The sequence below is a fragment of the Momordica charantia genome, assembly GCF_013281855.1.
Source record: "Momordica charantia cultivar OHB3-1 chromosome 4 unlocalized genomic scaffold, Mcharantia_2.0 BLBB01000004.1, whole genome shotgun sequence".
Lineage (NCBI taxonomy): Eukaryota > Viridiplantae > Streptophyta > Magnoliopsida > Cucurbitales > Cucurbitaceae > Momordica > Momordica charantia.
The window spans coordinates 5,048,983-5,066,706 of NW_028275162.1; the positions used below are offsets into that span (position 1 = coordinate 5,048,983).

At 34.1% G+C, this 17,724-nt stretch overlaps 1 protein-coding gene and 2 long non-coding RNA genes across 5 annotated transcripts; 2 read left to right on the forward strand and 1 right to left on the reverse strand.

Moving 5' to 3' along the window:
• The first annotated feature begins 501 nt into the window (after positions 1-501).
• Positions 502-4,759, forward strand: LOC111017411 (uncharacterized). 3 transcript variants are annotated; one of them, XR_015790534.1, is made up of 3 exons: positions 502-3,476; positions 3,562-3,647; positions 4,221-4,759. It is a non-coding gene; the product is annotated as an uncharacterized LOC111017411 (long non-coding RNA). The 3 variants fall into 3 exon arrangements; XR_002602279.2 differs by having other exon boundaries at positions 3,562-4,759; XR_015790533.1 differs by lacking the exon at positions 3,562-3,647.
• Positions 4,760-5,450: 691 nt separating this feature from the next.
• LOC148211682 (uncharacterized) lies at positions 5,451-6,646 on the reverse strand. The gene is made up of 2 exons (XR_015790470.1): positions 6,032-6,646; positions 5,451-5,850 (listed from the first exon to the last, which is right to left on the reverse strand). It is a non-coding gene; the product is annotated as an uncharacterized LOC148211682 (long non-coding RNA).
• An 8,090-nt stretch (positions 6,647-14,736) lies between these two features.
• LOC148211683 (gallate 1-beta-glucosyltransferase 84A24-like) lies at positions 14,737-16,485 on the forward strand. The gene is made up of 2 exons (XM_088123160.1): positions 14,737-15,857; positions 15,931-16,485. Exons 1-2 carry the CDS (start codon positions 14,808-14,810, stop codon positions 16,306-16,308), a joined length of 1,428 nt encoding a protein of 475 aa, XP_087979286.1. The 5' UTR covers positions 14,737-14,807; the 3' UTR covers positions 16,309-16,485.
• Positions 16,486-17,724: the final 1,239 nt, after the last annotated feature.

Sequence of the window (17,724 nt, forward strand, 5' to 3'; positions counted from 1 at the left end):
GGGGTGTGTGGGGATGTTGACTGTGATTCTGACGAGTGTTGTTTGGGGGAAAGTCTGAGTGTCAAAGTGAGATTTGACATAACAAAACCCTTGAGACGAGGTGTGAAGATCAATATTGATGGTCCTATGGGTAGCTGTTGGGTTCCAATCAAGTATGAGCGTTTACCAGATTTTTGTTATTTCTGTGGGATGATTGGCCATCTAGCTAAAACTTGTGATTCAAATGTTGATGATTCTGAGAAAGTGAAAGCAGAATATTTGCAGTATGGGGCTTGGCTTCGTTTTCAAGGGCAGGGGAAAGAAGGTCTATCTAAGCCGCGAAAGCGGGAATCCTTTTCAGACCGTTCCTCCAAGCAAAGTCTGTACATCAACCACCGGCTCATGAGGTGGCTGAAGGAGTTTCCAAGGAGGTGCCGGCAAACCAAGCGGCAGAGCCAGTTGGCAGAATTCTGGATTTGGGGAAAACGTTACAAAGAACGGAGTTATTAATGGTCTTAATTGCTTGTCGATGAATTTTCAGAGTGAACCATGATCTTTCCAAATAAATGCTCCTTCAAAGCAGGTTTCCTTGGCACGGGATTCACTCTCCAATGAAGGAGGTGCTACAAATAAGGAGTTATTTGAGGCAACAATTAATGAGGGGCCAGGTGGATCAAATGAGATAACTCGTTCAGTTGGGGATGATTTGGGCCTGAAGCTTGGGGGTCTTTCGCAGCCCACTTCTGTTAGAAACTGGAAAAGACTGGCCCGTGAGAAGGCTTTGGCCTCCTCATTGTCAACGGTCGTGGGACAGAAACGAAAGAAGACTGTCACGAAGGATGTAGCATCGGTGGCAGCTGTTATACAGCCCTGTCGGGAGCCATGAAAATCCTCTGCTGGAACGTCCGCGGGTTGGGGAACTCCAAGACGTTCTGTTTCTGTGATGTAAGTGACATTTCTGAAACTAAGTGTAATGGTAGTCTCTTGAATAAATTAAAAGTACGTTTGTCTTTTGAAGGATGTTTTGTAGTTGACAGTAATGGTAAGAGCATGGATTTGTGCCTTTTATGGAAGAATGAAGTATGTGTTCACATTCGCTCTTACTCTCGATTTCACATTTCCCGGAATCAGAGAGTTTTTCGATTTTCTGGTATCTATGGGAATCCAAAAACTCACAAAAGGATTCACACTTGGGAGTTAATTCGTTGTCTCCACAATTCATATGATTCCGCCTGGTTAATTGGGGGGATCTTAATGCTATTTTGTGGGATGATAAGAAAGCTGGGTGTACGTCAAAAAAGAGTATGGTTGATTCTTTTAGAGAGGTTGTGGATGATTATTGTTTACAAGACCTCGGTTATCACGGGTCTGTTTTTACTTGGCGCAACCTTAGGAAGGCTCGTGCCCAAATCCAGAAGAGATTAGATCGATTTTTGGGCAATTGAGCTTTCATTGCTTTGTGGCACGGCCTTCAAGTGTCCCATTCTGATTGGTCAAAATCGGACCACCATCCTATTATTTTGGAAGTGCGGGACAGTTTTTGGCAGATTCATAGGGGGCAGATATTGTTTAAATTTGAGAAGGCTTGGACAAAATATGCAGAGTGTGAGTCGGTTATAGATTGATACAGGAAGCTGGAATCTAGAAGCTAGTCTTGATAGGTGTTCTAAGGCTCTTAAGCAATGGGGCAGTCGAATTAATGAGGGCTTCAAGAATCAGATTAAAAAGCTACACCAGGCAGTGGCTGACATTTACTCTCACCCTCCTTCGTAGGATTGTGATACAATTCACAAGCTGAAAGGTGATATGGATGACTTACTTGAAACAGAGGAAATTTATTGGAAGCAACGCTCCCGTGAGAATTGCCTACAGTGGGGTGACAGAAACACTAAATGGTTCCACAAACGTACCTCTATGCGTAGGCAACAGAACATGATTAGAGGGATTGTGATTGATCGGAACATTTGGACCGAGGATTCGAGGTTAGTGGAGAATGAGTTTATTTCTTATTTTAACGAAATATTTAAATCCACGCAACCTCAGATGGGGGACATGAACAAAATTCTTCGAAATGTAAAGCGTTCATTAACAGATCAGATGAATGCTTAGTTGTGTGCTCCTTTTGGTCGGGTTGAAATTGAGAAGGTGCTGAAGCAAATGCTTCCTATGAAAGTCCCAGGTCCGGACGGATTTTCTGCTCTTTTTTATCAGGAATACTAGAAGACTATTGGTGACAAAACAGTTGCTAATTACCTAGCCTTGCTAAATGGTGAGCGATCTATAAAGCCCTGGAACTCAACTCATATTGCTCTTATTCCTAAGGTAACTAAGCCTAGGTGCATCTGTGGTTATCGACCTATAAGCCTATGTAATGTATCTTATAAGATAGTTACTAAAGTTCTTTCTAACCGGCTAAAGGTAGTCCTAGACAAAATTATTTCTGAATTTCAGTCAGCTTTCTTACCTGGACGTGCAATTACTGATAATATTAATGTTGGCCATGAGTGTATTCATTTTATGAAAAGTAAACGAAAAGGCAGGGAGGGTTTTGCAGCTTTGAAGCTGGATCTGCGTAAAGCTTACAACACAGTTGAATGGATCTTCATTGACCAGATTATGCTGAAAATGGGTTTTGACAGGAAGTGGGTGGACATCATTATGGACTGTATCTCTACTCCTTCTTTCTCAGTGTTGATTAATGGAGTCCCGAAAGGGAATATTATTCCTCAACGAGGGTTACGCCAAGGAGATCCTTTTTCGCCATATTTATTTCTCATTTGCGCAGAGGGGCTTTCAGCTACTATTAAATGCGCATGATGTCCAGAGAATTTCAGGTATCTCGATCACCCCTAATAGTCCAAGCATTTCTCATCTTTTCTTTGCATATGATAGCCTTGTTTTCTGTAAAGCTGACATTACTGAGTTGTATACGATCAAGATGATTTTGTGCGAGTATGAAAGGGGTTCTGGTCAACAAATTAACTTTGAAAAGTCCGTTCTTTGGCTCTTACCAAATGTGAAAGAAGATTTCAAGAGCTATTTAAAATCCTTGATGGGAATGACTCTTGTCCCCCATTTAGGTGACTACTTAGGGCTACCAGCGATGCTTTCAAAGAGTAAGAGTAAAGATTTTTGTTTCCTTAAAGATAGAATCTGGCGTGCTATCAAAGGGTGGAAAGAAAGCTTCTTTTCTTGTGGGGGGAAGGAGGTTTTGCTTAAAAGTGTAACACAAGCAATTCCTACATATGCCATGAGCTGTTTCCATTTTCACAATACTTTTTGTGCCAAAATGACTACAACATTGGCGAGATTTTGGTGGGGTTCAACTCAATCCAGAAGGAGAATCCACTAGATGAGCTGGGATAGAATGTGCAGACTAAAAGAGGTTGGCGGGCTTAATTTTCGGGATCTAGAGTTGTTCAACAAGGCTTTTCTGGCCAAGCAACTTTGGCATTTTATTAAGTTCCCATCTCTCTTGGTTTCACGGGTCATTAAAGGTATTTATGCTCCAAACTCTTCACTCTTACAAGCAGATGGTGCTGCTCACTCATCATATTTTTGAAAAGGAATATTATGATGTAGGGATTTACTTGGTCATGGGCTGCGGAAAGTGGTTGGGGATAGCACTGATATTGATTTTTTTATGGATGCTTGGGTCCCCAGAGAGAGTATGTTTCATCCTATCACACTCAATCTTAATCCAAACAGAAAGGTTCTGGTGACAGAGTTTATTACTCCATCTAAAAGCTAGGATTTGGAGAAGCTTGAGGGGGTGGTCTGTAATGAGGATGTTGAGTTAATATCCAGGATTCTGATATGTAGTATCGGTGGGGTTGATCACTAGACGTGACACTATAGCAAACCGGGTCATTATTCAGTCAAGAGTGGATATAAATTGGCTATGAAACTCTCCTATTTGGTAGAATCTACTAGTGGGACCAACGAAGTGGGGTTGTGATCTATCCTCCAGAAAAGTCACCTTCCTTCTAAGATTAAGCTTTTCCTTTGTAAGGCTTTTCACAATTGTATTCCAACAATGAAGAATTTGGCAAGTCGAGTGATAAGTCTTGAATTTTAGGAAAAAGTGTTTACAAATTGTGCATGTTTAGTGCCTTCTGAAATTAAATACATAAGTTTCATGCATTGAATCCGGTATAAATGAGACTATTTCTTAGGAAAGACTTGTACACTTGGTTTTGGATAAATAGATGGAATTGTGAGGAAATATATATGTTTTATAGGGAAAAATGAAGAAGAAAGCAGCAATGCACCTGCTGATGACATAGAGGCTATCTTAAAACTAGCAGCGATGCGTCTGGCCCATCGCCAACACTCCAGAAACTTCAGCAATGCATCTGGCGCATTCTCCACCTACAAATAAGGGATTTTGTTGACCGGGCAGTTGGAAGAAATCTCAACTCATCCCTTGATCCGTGCAACCAAATGCTGTTAAGCCCCATTGTAGCTCCTCCACTCAAATATCCAAGATTTTCTCCACCAACTTGCAAGGTTTAGCTTTTAAATACCAAGTTCCATCAAGCTTCAAATGGGGAGCTCACTTGACATTTAAAATTCCAGCTTGTTTTCTCTCTAGAATTTACGCTTTTATAATTTGTTTTGACTTTAATTTTGCTCAACATTCCTTGAATTATTTTTATGGCAATTTCTTTTTGTTGTTATCATTTTCTTTAGATTTCGATTCTTGATTTTAATTTAGCTATTGTAATTACTTCTTAACTTAATATGATATTTTATTTCAATCCACTTCTTATTATTTCTATTTTTCATGTTTCTGTGAGTAGCTAATTTACTTTTCCAACCCTCTTAAGAATGATTTAGTTCCCATCATTTTAATTACATTTATCAGATAGCACGGCGTTTACGCTCAAATTGCTTATCTTGATTGAATTAATTAATCTAGTTGATTTTACTTGCTGGCCACTTGTTTAAATCACAACAGTTGAGTTTAATTCTGAAAAGGCTAGAGTCGACGGAGTTCATCAAGATAAAATGGGAAGTTACTTAGACATAAGAACTTAAACAAGATCCTAGACATAGGCTCTCTTACCCATTAAACGTAAGTTGGAGTTTTAATTACTTAGGATTCTTCAAGTATTTTATAGACATGTTTTAAATACTAGCCTAATCTTCTAAACAAACCAAAAGCGGTATGGAATAGGAGTTGAACCAGTTTGCAATTAGAGAGTAAATTTAGTGTGAGATTCTGATAGGTATAATTCATTTCTCTTCAACTAGTCAGTAGTATGAGGGTTGGTACCGATCTGATTCTCTGAACAATCGGAATTTCGTACTTCTGTCGGATCCTCCCTATCTCCTGATCGAGCTTGTGTAGGTAGATGTTGCCTGGTAGGGCCGATAGTAGTACACTGTGTGGGACGGAGTAGTAAGGGCCCTTCTCACCTCCTACGAGTCGTCCGACGGAAAAGACTTTCTGAATGGAGTAAAAGAACTTGGGATCGTCGATCTCTTTATTAAATTATAAAACGTGGATTTCAACCAATCAATTCTTTTTATCCTAAACCAGATTGCTCATTCAAGCAGTTTACAAAATCAATTTTAAAAGAAAACTAGTCCTTGTGGAGACGAACTTGGAATATTTCCATATTATTACTTGTGATAGTGTGCACTTGCACTCGTCCCTCTAGCTATTAAGCAGAGGCGCAACATCAAGGGATGGATGTCTTCCCTGTTTGTCCTATTTGCCTTGAAGAGGATGAGACAACGGACCACACCTTAGTGGGTTGCAATAAGGCGGGCCAGATTTGGGACATTTCCCTTCCTATGGTGATGGGCCTTGGTGTCGATTGCAACTGCAGTTTCATTGATAGATGGGCGCTTTGGAGAGAAAACCTAACACCAAAGGAATTGCCTTTAGCGGGCATCATTTGTTGGGCGAATTGGAATGACAAAAACCAAAGAAAAAATGGTGAAGTCGTTGCGGATGTTCACACAAAATCTGATTGGATCACAAATTATGCTATGGAGCTTTTAACTCGGAGAAGAAAGACTAACGAGGCCCAGAAGAATTTACCTTGTCCGGCGATTTGAAAACATCCTTCGAAAGGAACAGTCAAGCTCAATGTGGACGTGCCTTTCGATGTCCGAAATCAAAGGGGAGGGGTTGGGGTTTTGGTTTGTGATGATCAGAACTCCATCCTAGCAGCCTTAATTTCATCCCACAATGTGAATTCCCCTCTGTTGGTCGAAATTTGTGCTATTCGTGAAGTAGTTTGCCTAGCTGAGAGGTTAGGTCTTCAGTTGGTTGTTTTTTAGTCGGATTCCCTTGAAGCAGTTGAGCTTATCAATGGGATTTCGGTCAAAACCAACGAATTCGGAACCTGGATTGAGGATATTCGAATTTTGGCTGACAATTTTGTGCTTTTCAGATGTATACATGTCGGAAGAGAGGCTAACAAACCGACTCATTTCCTTATGGGTGAGGCTCTGCATCAGAATAATCCAGTATTGTGGCTTTCTGATTTCCCTCCTTGATTAATTTACCAAGTTACCCTTGATGGTAATAACAGTGTAGCCTCTTTGGCTTCTTGACTTTGTTTAATGAAGCGTGTTTCTCGGAAAAAAAAAATTAAACTATAATAGTAGTCGTATTTATTAATTCAAACAATTACCAACAAAAAAATCAAACCTCTATGACATTTCCTTAAGGGGCCGTTTGTTTCGTGGGAATCCAAGATTCCCGTGAGACGGGCATCTGGATTCCCACGTTTGATTTGCGGTAATGTAAGATATCCGGGTATTTCGGGATGCCTGGGTGTCCTAGAATGCCCATACGGAAGGCATCCGAATCGATTGGATGCCCTTTTGAAACATTGGTTTCCATGATTCCCATGTCGAGGGCATCCTATATTTGACATTTTGGCGCCTTCATTATTTTTTCATATATTTTTTTTTATCAAATTTATTTAGTTTTATTTGTAATTTTATAATTTAAATAAATTAATGTATTATTGACTAATAAGCAATTAAGTATATTTATGTATTACAGTTACATATAAAATAAAATTTCAATTAAATTATATAATATCTCCATTTACTTTTAATATGATAATAATATCTATTATTTTAAATACATAATTTTAAAACAATATTTTTTAAATGAGCCTACCTTTGACATTCTTCTTCTTAAAAGAATATAATTTGATAATATAATAAATGAATTTCACCAAATATAACATTAATTATTTAATTGTATTTTTTAAAAAAATATTAAAGTTGAAAATGAAATTTATATTCAATATTAGTTATTTTTAAAAAAGTTTTATATTAATACGAATTCTACCGGCATACAAAAATTAAACCTAAAATATTAAATTGGGTTTGTAAGGTGATTGCAAACAAAGTTTTACATTGGTTAGGGAAGAGCATGATCCATGGTATATATATGAGGATAATTATCTCGTGTGAGGCATTTTGGGTGAACCCAAAAACAAAACCGTGAAGACTATGCCAAAACAGACAATATCATACCATAATCGGTTTTTAACCCTCCACATTTCCATAATTTGTATGATATTGTACACGAATCCTCCACGATTATCTAGTTGGACGTGTATGAGGAGATGAACATCATTCATGGTCTTCAACATAGATTCCATAATACCTTTCGTTATGCAGGATATTTTAGAGGTGGGTTGGGCAATGGTAAGCTGATTCGCTTCTGGGATGATGTTTGGCCGTGCCACTCTCCTCAGAGATGCATGCCATAATTTCTATCAATTCACAAGGTTCTCATGATCTCAAAGTGATAGACTACAACATTCAATATGAAGGAGAAAAAAGGATTTATCCCCCTATGAAACTGCCCATCCAAGAGCATTTGGCTTCATCATACTTTTTTTTTTCTTTTTTTTCTATGGCTATGGACAACTAAGATAAATATTATCTTCCAGCCCAAAAAAGGAGGAGAATCTCTTTTGCCAACGAGAGATCGAACTCACAACCTCGTGGTTGGAGATATTGCCAATTACCACCAAGTTATGCTCGCTTTAACTTTTTTATTTTTTATCTTTTTGATTAGTTGTGGCTTATGTCGTTTTTAATTTATAATTTTATTTTATTTATTATTATTATTATTGTTTTTAAAAATAATTCGCCTCCCTCTCTTCCACTCTTCTTCTCCAATTTTTTTTTCCAATAAATACTTGGTGTGATTTCTACCTACCACCATTTAACTTACACCCTCCACTTGCAACTTTAATAAAAATAAAATAGAATAAATGATGTGTGACGAATGTAATTAAATTTTTTTGTTAGTGTATATCCATATAAAAATAAAACAATATATATTTTTTACTAATGTAGACTTTTTATCTTGATTTATTAATTAAAAATTAACAATGTTAAATAAGTAAAATCCTGTTTTGGTCAGAAAAATTATGAAGTACAAACGTGAGGTTTCAAATCTCTATCTTTTAATTTGATAATAAATAACGAATTTAGTATTTGAAATTACTCAAAATTCCTAACAACTATATAATACAAAATAATACATGCACGAATGTTATTTTTTAATTAAAATAATAATACAATTTAATTATTCTATTACTATTTTATTAACAGTAATTTACTATTATAATTTTTAAATAGTAATAACAAAATTAAATTAAATTAAATTTCCTAATATTTTATAACAAAAACATATAATTAATTTTTTAAAAATAATTTAATAAAAATTTAGCATAGTTTTATCCATTTTATATAGATCTGCGAGATTTATATATAACGAAGAAAAAGAAACTTTAATAATATATATTTGTTATTATTTGTTTTTTCAAAAAAAAAAAAAAAGAACACCCTCCCTAACCCTAACTAACATCTCAACGGCCATTTCCACTCCCGGCCCAATTTTATTAAGCCCAACCAGTTATTTCTTCCTCGTTTCTTCCCCAGGAAATTATTCTCCATTTATTATTTATTTTTAAATAATTCTCAATTAAGTAATATTTAAAAAAGAAATTAATTCCTACATGTTTTTCGATACCAAATGTTATACGATTGTCTCGTGAGAGGACAAAAACTAATGTTTAAGTCAAGTTTTGAGCAAAACTAATTTGAAAATTGAAAACTTTCGAAGATCCATATTTTGTGGGAAGAGTTGAAATAAGAGATTTTTAGACTACAAGTATTATATCAAATATCAAATTAAGAACGAAATAATAAAAGCAAGATTTGTATAAATTTTGAAGAGTACTTTTCAACTTAGACTTTGATCCAATTTTAAATTTAAATTTTTTTTTCAAAATTACCAATTTTGAAGATTGTATATTAAATTCAACATGACTGCGGAGTCAAGAAAAATAAGGAATGAAAATTTGAAATTGAATATTAATTTCTTTTTTTTTTTAACGGAATATTAATTTTTGTTAAAAATTCCATCGACCATGGAGAGAACTTTTTTTTTTTTTAATAACTATGTCTAAACAATGTATTAAGTTGAATTATTATACACATACTTGTAAAAGGTACGTTTGAGTCTCTCTTTTATTTGTTATGTGGTATTATTTTATAAATTATATTTCATAAGTCAGGTCAACATTAATAATAATATTATTATTATCATGTCAAACAAATCAACAACTAAAAAAAGAAAAGAATAGAGAAAACAAAAACAAATCAATAATATAATGTCATCACTTTATTGAACTTATAATTTGATTTGGACAAACTAATACGTATTCTTTGGACAATTATTAATTTATTTTATACCCTCCCCATCATCTTAGACCCAATGCGTACTTTTATGATTATGTCTTTTTCATTTCTATATTTAAAGAAAATATGGAATCTCGTCCATACATTAACCTTCTAAGTTATTTTTTTAATACAACATATAAGGGTGGAGGTTTAAACTCGTGACTTTTAGTCAAAGATAAGTGTCTTAACCCCTTGAGCTCAGTTCGATTTGACAGCTTTCTAAGTTATTAATCTTAATAATTTACCCCGTTAATAATTATTAAAAAAATTTCGTCAATACTAACTACTCGTTAGATTAATTAATTGAAGTAAAGTAAGAAATTTTCACTAATATCATCATAATATTGATCGCTGGTTTAATTTAATTAAATAGACATTTCCACTTACATGAACATAACCTACCACGTCATTAAATGACGAGTCCAAAACTTTATGTGAATGGCTTGTCTAATAAGACTATACTTTCTAAATTAATTAATATTTAGATTTACCCATGATTTCAAATTCGATATAATGATATTAGAAAGTAGAACATCAAAAATTTTCAGCAGGAACAAAAAACAACATAACTGAATACAAGTATTTTAGAATTTGGTAATTTTATTTTTGGAAAGACTAATTAGACATAAAATAAGGGATTTAAAATGTAACCTTCCAAATAAACAATTTGAATTTCAAAAAATAATTAATATTTAGGTGTAAACAAATGATATAACGATAAATTGGTGATAGGTACCACCTTAAATGTGATTATTTTATGACAAAAGTATAAATTTTGTACATTAAATCTTTTTTATGTAATTACAGTTTTTAAATAGCCTATCAATGTACTAATAAAAAAATAAAAAAAGTTCATACACTTATTACATGCTTTTAGAAATCGATTAAACATAAATATGAACATTTCGAACCGAAACTACAGAGAAAATAATAAATTAACTTTAGGATTTTTCATGTCGCAACCCATGACGACTATGTTTCTAAGGAAAATCAAAAGTGATAACTTATTTAATTGGGTATGATAAAACTTAGAATTGTGTGGCATTATTATAATTATTAGTAAAAACAAAAAAAGTACTTCAAACAGTAGCACTTACCAATGCCCGTATTGAGGAAGGGCGGCGCCGCACATTTTAAATTTTTAACTTTTGAAACATGGCTTTTCTTTTCTTTTATTCTAATTTCCAGAACAGTTTTTAAATAAATATTATGATTGACTAATCCAATATTTTAAAATTTTTGACCAAATTAAAGGTGGGGATAAAACTACTTTTCAGGTATCCAAAAGCCATTTTAATTTGTTGTTTTCGAGGTCAAAATTAAGAGATGTTTTAATTTTTAATTTTCTTTTCCATACTTTCTAAAATTTATAGGCTAATTTGATACAAAAGTAAATTTTGTGAACAAATAAATCTCTAATGTTTCGATTTTATGTCTAATATTTTTCAAGGTTTGAGACTTACAATATTAAAAGCATCAAAGCCAATTAATGCACACAACAATTAGTCTCTCACCAGATAAGTGACTAATCTTACAATATTTAATGGTTAAGAAATTGGTAGAACTTTATTATGACATGACCATTATAAAGTTTGAAGTCGTTCCTCTTAAATCTTTATATATTTTTTTCGTTTGCCCCAATAACAACTAGATCAACGGCTTTAAAATAAATTATATCATTGACATTCTTAACTTTATATTTTGTTTGTTTACTATGTCACGTACTAAATGTCGATTGATATATCCAAATGTTACTTCACTGTCATTTGACACATCGATAATATTAGTGAAATTTCCACGAGCTGATACAAATAAGGGTAGAATCCTTTTATAATCCCCAACCTCCTCTCACGTGTTTCTCACCTTCTCCTTCACACATCATAAACAAATTTATTAATGTTAACACAATTTAACATTTTTATATTTTCCTATTTTCTTTGGAATTCTTTTGAATAATCCTGAAAATCTCAGGATTTTTGGACTGAATAGTCTACCCTCTTTTTCAAAATTTATGTTTTGTAATCTTTGCTAACATCACCCTAGATACAAAATTACTTTCACTACTCCTCTCTCTGTCTCTCTCTTTTCTAAAATTTTTTTCCTCTCCCTCTTTTTCCATAATTTTTTTCTCTCATTTTCCATTACCTCGTTCCTTCTTAACTTATTCTTTTTTTCTTCTATTTCTTCATTCGGTAACACTATAGGTATTTTCTCTCATTATCCTTAAAAATTTATTGGGATTTCTCTTCTTTTTTTTTTAATCAGCAACTTTCCATGATTCTGGTTACATTATTCAATAGTCGTCAGGAAGGAGATAATCTATCGAGAGAGATCGAGATATTTGTTTCTTAAAATAGTTTCCAGCATTTATACTCCCTCTCTCTCTCCTTATTTTTTGTTCTTCTCTCTCCATTTTTTTTTAAATCATGAACAAAGTCGGGATCTCAAAAAAAATCTGGGCTTCAATCACTGAGAAACTCTCCAATTATGTGATTTGATTTAAATTAATTTTATATAAAAAAAAACAAATAATCGAAAATAGATTTCTCTCTCTCTCTCCGTCAATCCAGCCTTATTTCCTTGTTCCCAACATAATTAAACTATAATTGAAGTTATTCGTTCATTTAAACGATTTCTGTATTTTTCATGATTTTTTCTAAAATTTTCGGTGATATATGCAAACACCCGTAATTAAGCAAATAATTATCAATAAATTAAAAGTGCAAACATCCCTAATGAATTCTACCAAATAAATAATTATAAACAATAAAATTAGAACGTAGCAATTTGTACCCCTAATAAATTCTAACAATTAATTTCATGCGATCTATAATAATAGAAAATTAATTGCAAAACTTAAACAAAATTGGGTTAGAGAAATTTTGACACTGGAATTGACAGTGGTTCCACAAAACCACCTACTCGATTGAAGAATTTTACTCTTTTCATAATAGCAGTCAAATTGGTATAACACCTTCTTTTTTTTTAAAACAAAAAAGAAACTCGATCATTTCTACGTTTCAAGATCAAATTGTTACAACACTTTTTTTCAGATTCAAAAGCAACCATTACAAAGAATTTGAAACTGAAGAATAAATTTACAAGCTCGAAAAGGTAAATTCAAATCTTACGAAATTTGTAAGAAAAATTGTTACAAATAAAAACTTTCAAATAGTTTAAGAGAAATAAAAACTACTTTCTCAAGATTCTCTCATAAAAACTACATGCTCAAGGTTATCTCAAAATAAACTATCTTTCATCCGAATTGAAAGATAAATTGGAGCATTAAAGAAAGATTAATAATGAAAACTTAAAAGAAGTCGTTAAAAAAATAATTGAGAGGGATGATTGACCAAAATTTTGAGAATACTAGATTTAAGAGTTTGAAATTAGGCTTAATTTGGGTCATTAGATATAGGTATCTTTGTTCGTGCACAAATTTGACCTGCGTAAGCAACGTGGCTTATCCATTTCGAGAAGCGAATATTCTGCAAAACAAAGGTGAGCACCCAATGTCTAAGCTAGTAATGGAGTTCAATGCTAATAATGCACATCAAAAGGGATTCGAACAAATCGAGTGTTGTGATTCTTTGTCTTTTTATAGGTTGTAGTTGGCAGCCAAATTTAGTAGATAAATCTGAGATTCCCAGCCTTTCATCGTGAGACGGCTAGTCTAGTAATCACGTTAACTGTGCCCAATCAATCTCGTCGTTAGGACGTGTTGATGGTTGGATGCACTGGTAAGTTCGAAGTTGCAATGGGTCTGCCTCTCTCGAGTCATTCTGACGAGGCTAATTTGGCCCATCTCTCAAATACTCGACATGTGGTAGATCGGTTTTCACTCCATAACAATCTTAATTCAAAAGTGGAGATTAATTTTAGGGAAAGGATTTAAAAAAAATAATAATAAAAGAAACGGTAAGCTTTCAAACGGCTGAAATTCCTAAATTTTATTTTTCTAATTTTACAAACCGGCAACGGCTTCATTTCTTTTCATTTTTTATTTTTTTAAACATAAGCGCTGTCAGCGCCTTTCTGGCATAGTTTTATTTTATTTTACTTATCTTATTTTATTTCCTTTATTTAATTTTTAATTTTTACATGGTTTCTTTCTCACTTGTTTAAATAGATGATTTAGGGAGATTTTTTAAGTACTACGAAAATACTATTTTTAATACAATGGTGATGCAGCAAGTAGTAAATGAAAAAGAGTATGGTATTCTTGTAGTACTATAAATTTTCTCGATGATTAAGATTTCACTACGCGTTTTTTCTTTTAAACTTGTTTTGATTAGAATTTTTTCGTTTCATATCTAATTTTAATGATTTAGGAGGTGTTGGAATCATTATTTACGCTATTGAACATCTTAGAACACTGAAATCATCCATAAATACGAAATGTATTATCAATAGATCGTATAATATGGTTTGAAACTCCTAATAAATTTTTACTTTACAACAATAATTTTAATACATCAAAATAATTATATTAAAGCCAAAAAAGTCAACAGTAAGTAAGAGATACCTACATCTAAATATAAATATATATACATTTTTTTACGGAGATCTACATCTAAAAATTACATATAAATATAGTCAATCTTTTTTAATATAAATAGAGGCATCTAAATATAATATATAAATTTAGCTCCAAAAATATATATATATATATAAATAAATAATCTGACTAACTTCACTAAATATTATTCACAGATAATCGTCCGTGACTAACTTCACTAAATTTTTTATTAAAAAGAAAGAAAAAACTTCACTAAATCTATAAGTTAACCTGCCCACCATTTCTTATAATTTTTCTTTCATCTGCTATTGTTTATTCGTTTCCCCACTGATTTTTCTCGCTGACAAAATCAGTTTTGTAATTGTTAAAATGACTTTTTTATTTTATGTTTGACAAATTACAAAATTGAGATTTTACGTTTATTTAAAAAAATCAATTATATTTAAATTTCTATTTAAAAATCGATCATTCTCGAGACTGTATATAAAACCAGACCCGCCTAAGTAAACTCAAAACCATAACCCATTTCTAAAGATCAATAATCCATCAAAATCAGCCATTGACAATCCTCAACATGACTTCCGAAGCTCTTCCCCATGTCTTCCTTGTGTGCTATCCCGGCCAAGGACACATCAACCCCACCCTCCGGCTCGCCAAGAGACTCGCCGCCGACGGCCTCCTCGTCACCATCTGCACGGCGGCCTTCTTCGGCCAATCGCTGAAGAAAGCTGGCAGCATCGTCGCCGACCGCCCCACTCCGGTCGCCAACGGCTTCATCAGATTCGAATTTTTCGAAGATGGCGTCACGAAAATCGATCCCAATGAAATCGACTTACTAGCCGGGTTCATCACCCAGCTCGAGCTCGCCGGCCGCCCGTCTCTCGCCGGTCTGATAAAGAACCAAGCCGCCGAGAACCGCCCGGTTTCTTGCCTGATCGGGAACCCCTTTCTGCCGTGGGTTTGCGACGTCGCAGAGGAGCTCGGAATCCCCTGTGCCGTTCTCTGGGTTCAATCTTGCGCTATGTTCTCAATTTATTACCACAAATTCCACCAATCCGTCCCGTTCCCTTCTGAAATCGAACCCAAAATCAACGTCCAGATTCCGTTTCTGCCCCTTCTGATGAACGACGAAATTCCCAGCTTCATGCTCCCCAATAACATCTACGGCGTTCTGGCAAAAACCCTCTTGGACCAATTCGCTAAATTATCGATACCCTTTTGCATTTTGATGGATACATTCGACGAACTCGAGAAGGAAATCGTCAATTACATGTCAAAAATCTCTCCGGCGATGATTAAACCAATCGGCCCGTTGTTCTTGACCGCGAAAAAGCTCGAAACAGAGGTCTCCGGCGACTGCCTGAAAGCAGAGGACTGTATGGAATGGCTGAACTCGAGGCCCCCACGATCCGTCGTATACATTTCCTTCGGGAGCATTGTTTATTTGCAGCAAGAGCAAGTGGATGAAATCGCTTACGGGCTCTGCAATTCAGGATTCTCGTTCTTGTGGGTTCTGAAACCGCCCTCCGAGTTTTTCGCGCGGAGGCGCCACGTTCTGCCGGAAGAAGTCGCCGAGAAAACAGGGGAGAGGGGGAAAGTGGTGCAATGGAGCTCGCAAGAACAGGTTCTTACAAATTAACAAAAACCCAATTTCATGAAAGGTTGAATTTAAAAAGTTTTCATTGAATTCTTTTCAGGTGCTGTGTCACGAATCTGTGGGGTGCTTTGTGACGCACTGCGGGTGGAACTCGTCGGTGGAGGCCGTCGGAATGGGAGTGCCGGTGCTGACATTTCCGCAGTGGGGGGATCAGGTGACCAACGCCAAGTTCTTGGTGGAGGAGTTCGGAGTTGGGGTGCGGCTGTCGCGCGGCGAGGAAGAAAATCGGCTGATTCCGAGAGAGGAGATTGAGAGATGCTTGACGGAGGTGATGGGCGGCGGCGGCGGAAGGGAACTCAGACGGAATGCTTTGAAATGGAAGACGGCGGCGGCGGAGGCTGTTGCAGAGGGTGGATCCTCCCGCCGGAATATCCAGGAGTTTGTCAATGACATTAGAAACAAATCCATTGGTAAGTGACTTGTGATGTGACCAAGCTTTTAAACGGGAGGACATGATAAAATATTGATGTTAGATGATATTTTTAAAAAATTCTAAAATAAATATTTAAATTAGTGTTATATGATATAACTTTATATGTGTTATGATATTTTTTATATTTTGTCGATTTCTTAGGATGATATAAAACCATCGAATTCATCTTCTTAGGTCAAACTTATAAATATATTGATCAAATTATATTATTGTAACCAGAAAAGAAAATAGTATATAATTCTATGGAAATAATTAGTTGCGACTACTACAAATATGGTCGTTCTGGTTGATATTTTACATAATTATGAATATTTTTAGATTTTTAATCATGATAGCACTTTACTCGGAACATGTTTTTGCCAAGCTGACAGCTTTTAACTAAGTAATCTAGGACCTTCATCACTTGGGTTTTAAATGTCAATGTTCATAGAAATGTCGATGTCTCAATTTCATGGAAATGTTGATGAAAATATCGATAAAATGTCAATGTTGATGTCGAACCCATAAACACAAAGAAATGTCGATGGAAATATCAACATGTCGGACGTATATTTAATACCTTGCCATAATTTTATTTTAAGAAGTTCACATGAGGCTCTCACGCGTTATATATATAAAAAAAAAGAAGGTTTTCATTAGATATATAGTATGTGTTAAAATTTCAAAATAGAGATTTAAAATTGATTAAAAAGAAATGTTTTCAAAGTAAAGATATCAAAAGGCAGGTATCAAAATGAATCAAATTTAATAATACAGTGACTAAAATAGTATTTAAATCTTTACAATGTCGTAAATAATCAAGATTTATGCTTATTATATAGTTTGAGTTTATTAAATTTGAGATTTATTTTATGTAATTTACATTTGAATTATATAAATGAACGTGAAACTAATCTCTTACCTGAAATAGAATAACTCAATACCGATTAGTCAATTACTTTGTTTGAGATTAAAAGTTGAAGCTCTTTTTCTATCCAAATGAGCTCTTATTATTATTATTATTTTCTAAAATTTCTATACAAATTTGAAAACATTTCCTAAAAAGTAAGAATCAAGGAACATAAATATTTTTCAAAACGTTTAAGTTTCGCCGTAAAACTAAAAAAAAAAACAAGAAACGGTAAGTTTTATCAAATGTACCTAAGGTTCCATATATTAAATTCTCAGGCTTGAAAATCCATGCTTTTGCATTTTATGCCTAAAAATAATACATTAAGAATTTAGACTTTTATCACTTTATTTAATATTTCAAATTCCATTTAATATCCTGTAAATTTACATGGATTATTTAGCCATATTTTATTAGATAAAATATTCAAATGTACCTAAGGTTCCATATATTAAATTCTCATGCTTGAAAGTCCATGCTTTTGCATTTTATGCCTAAAAATAATACATTAG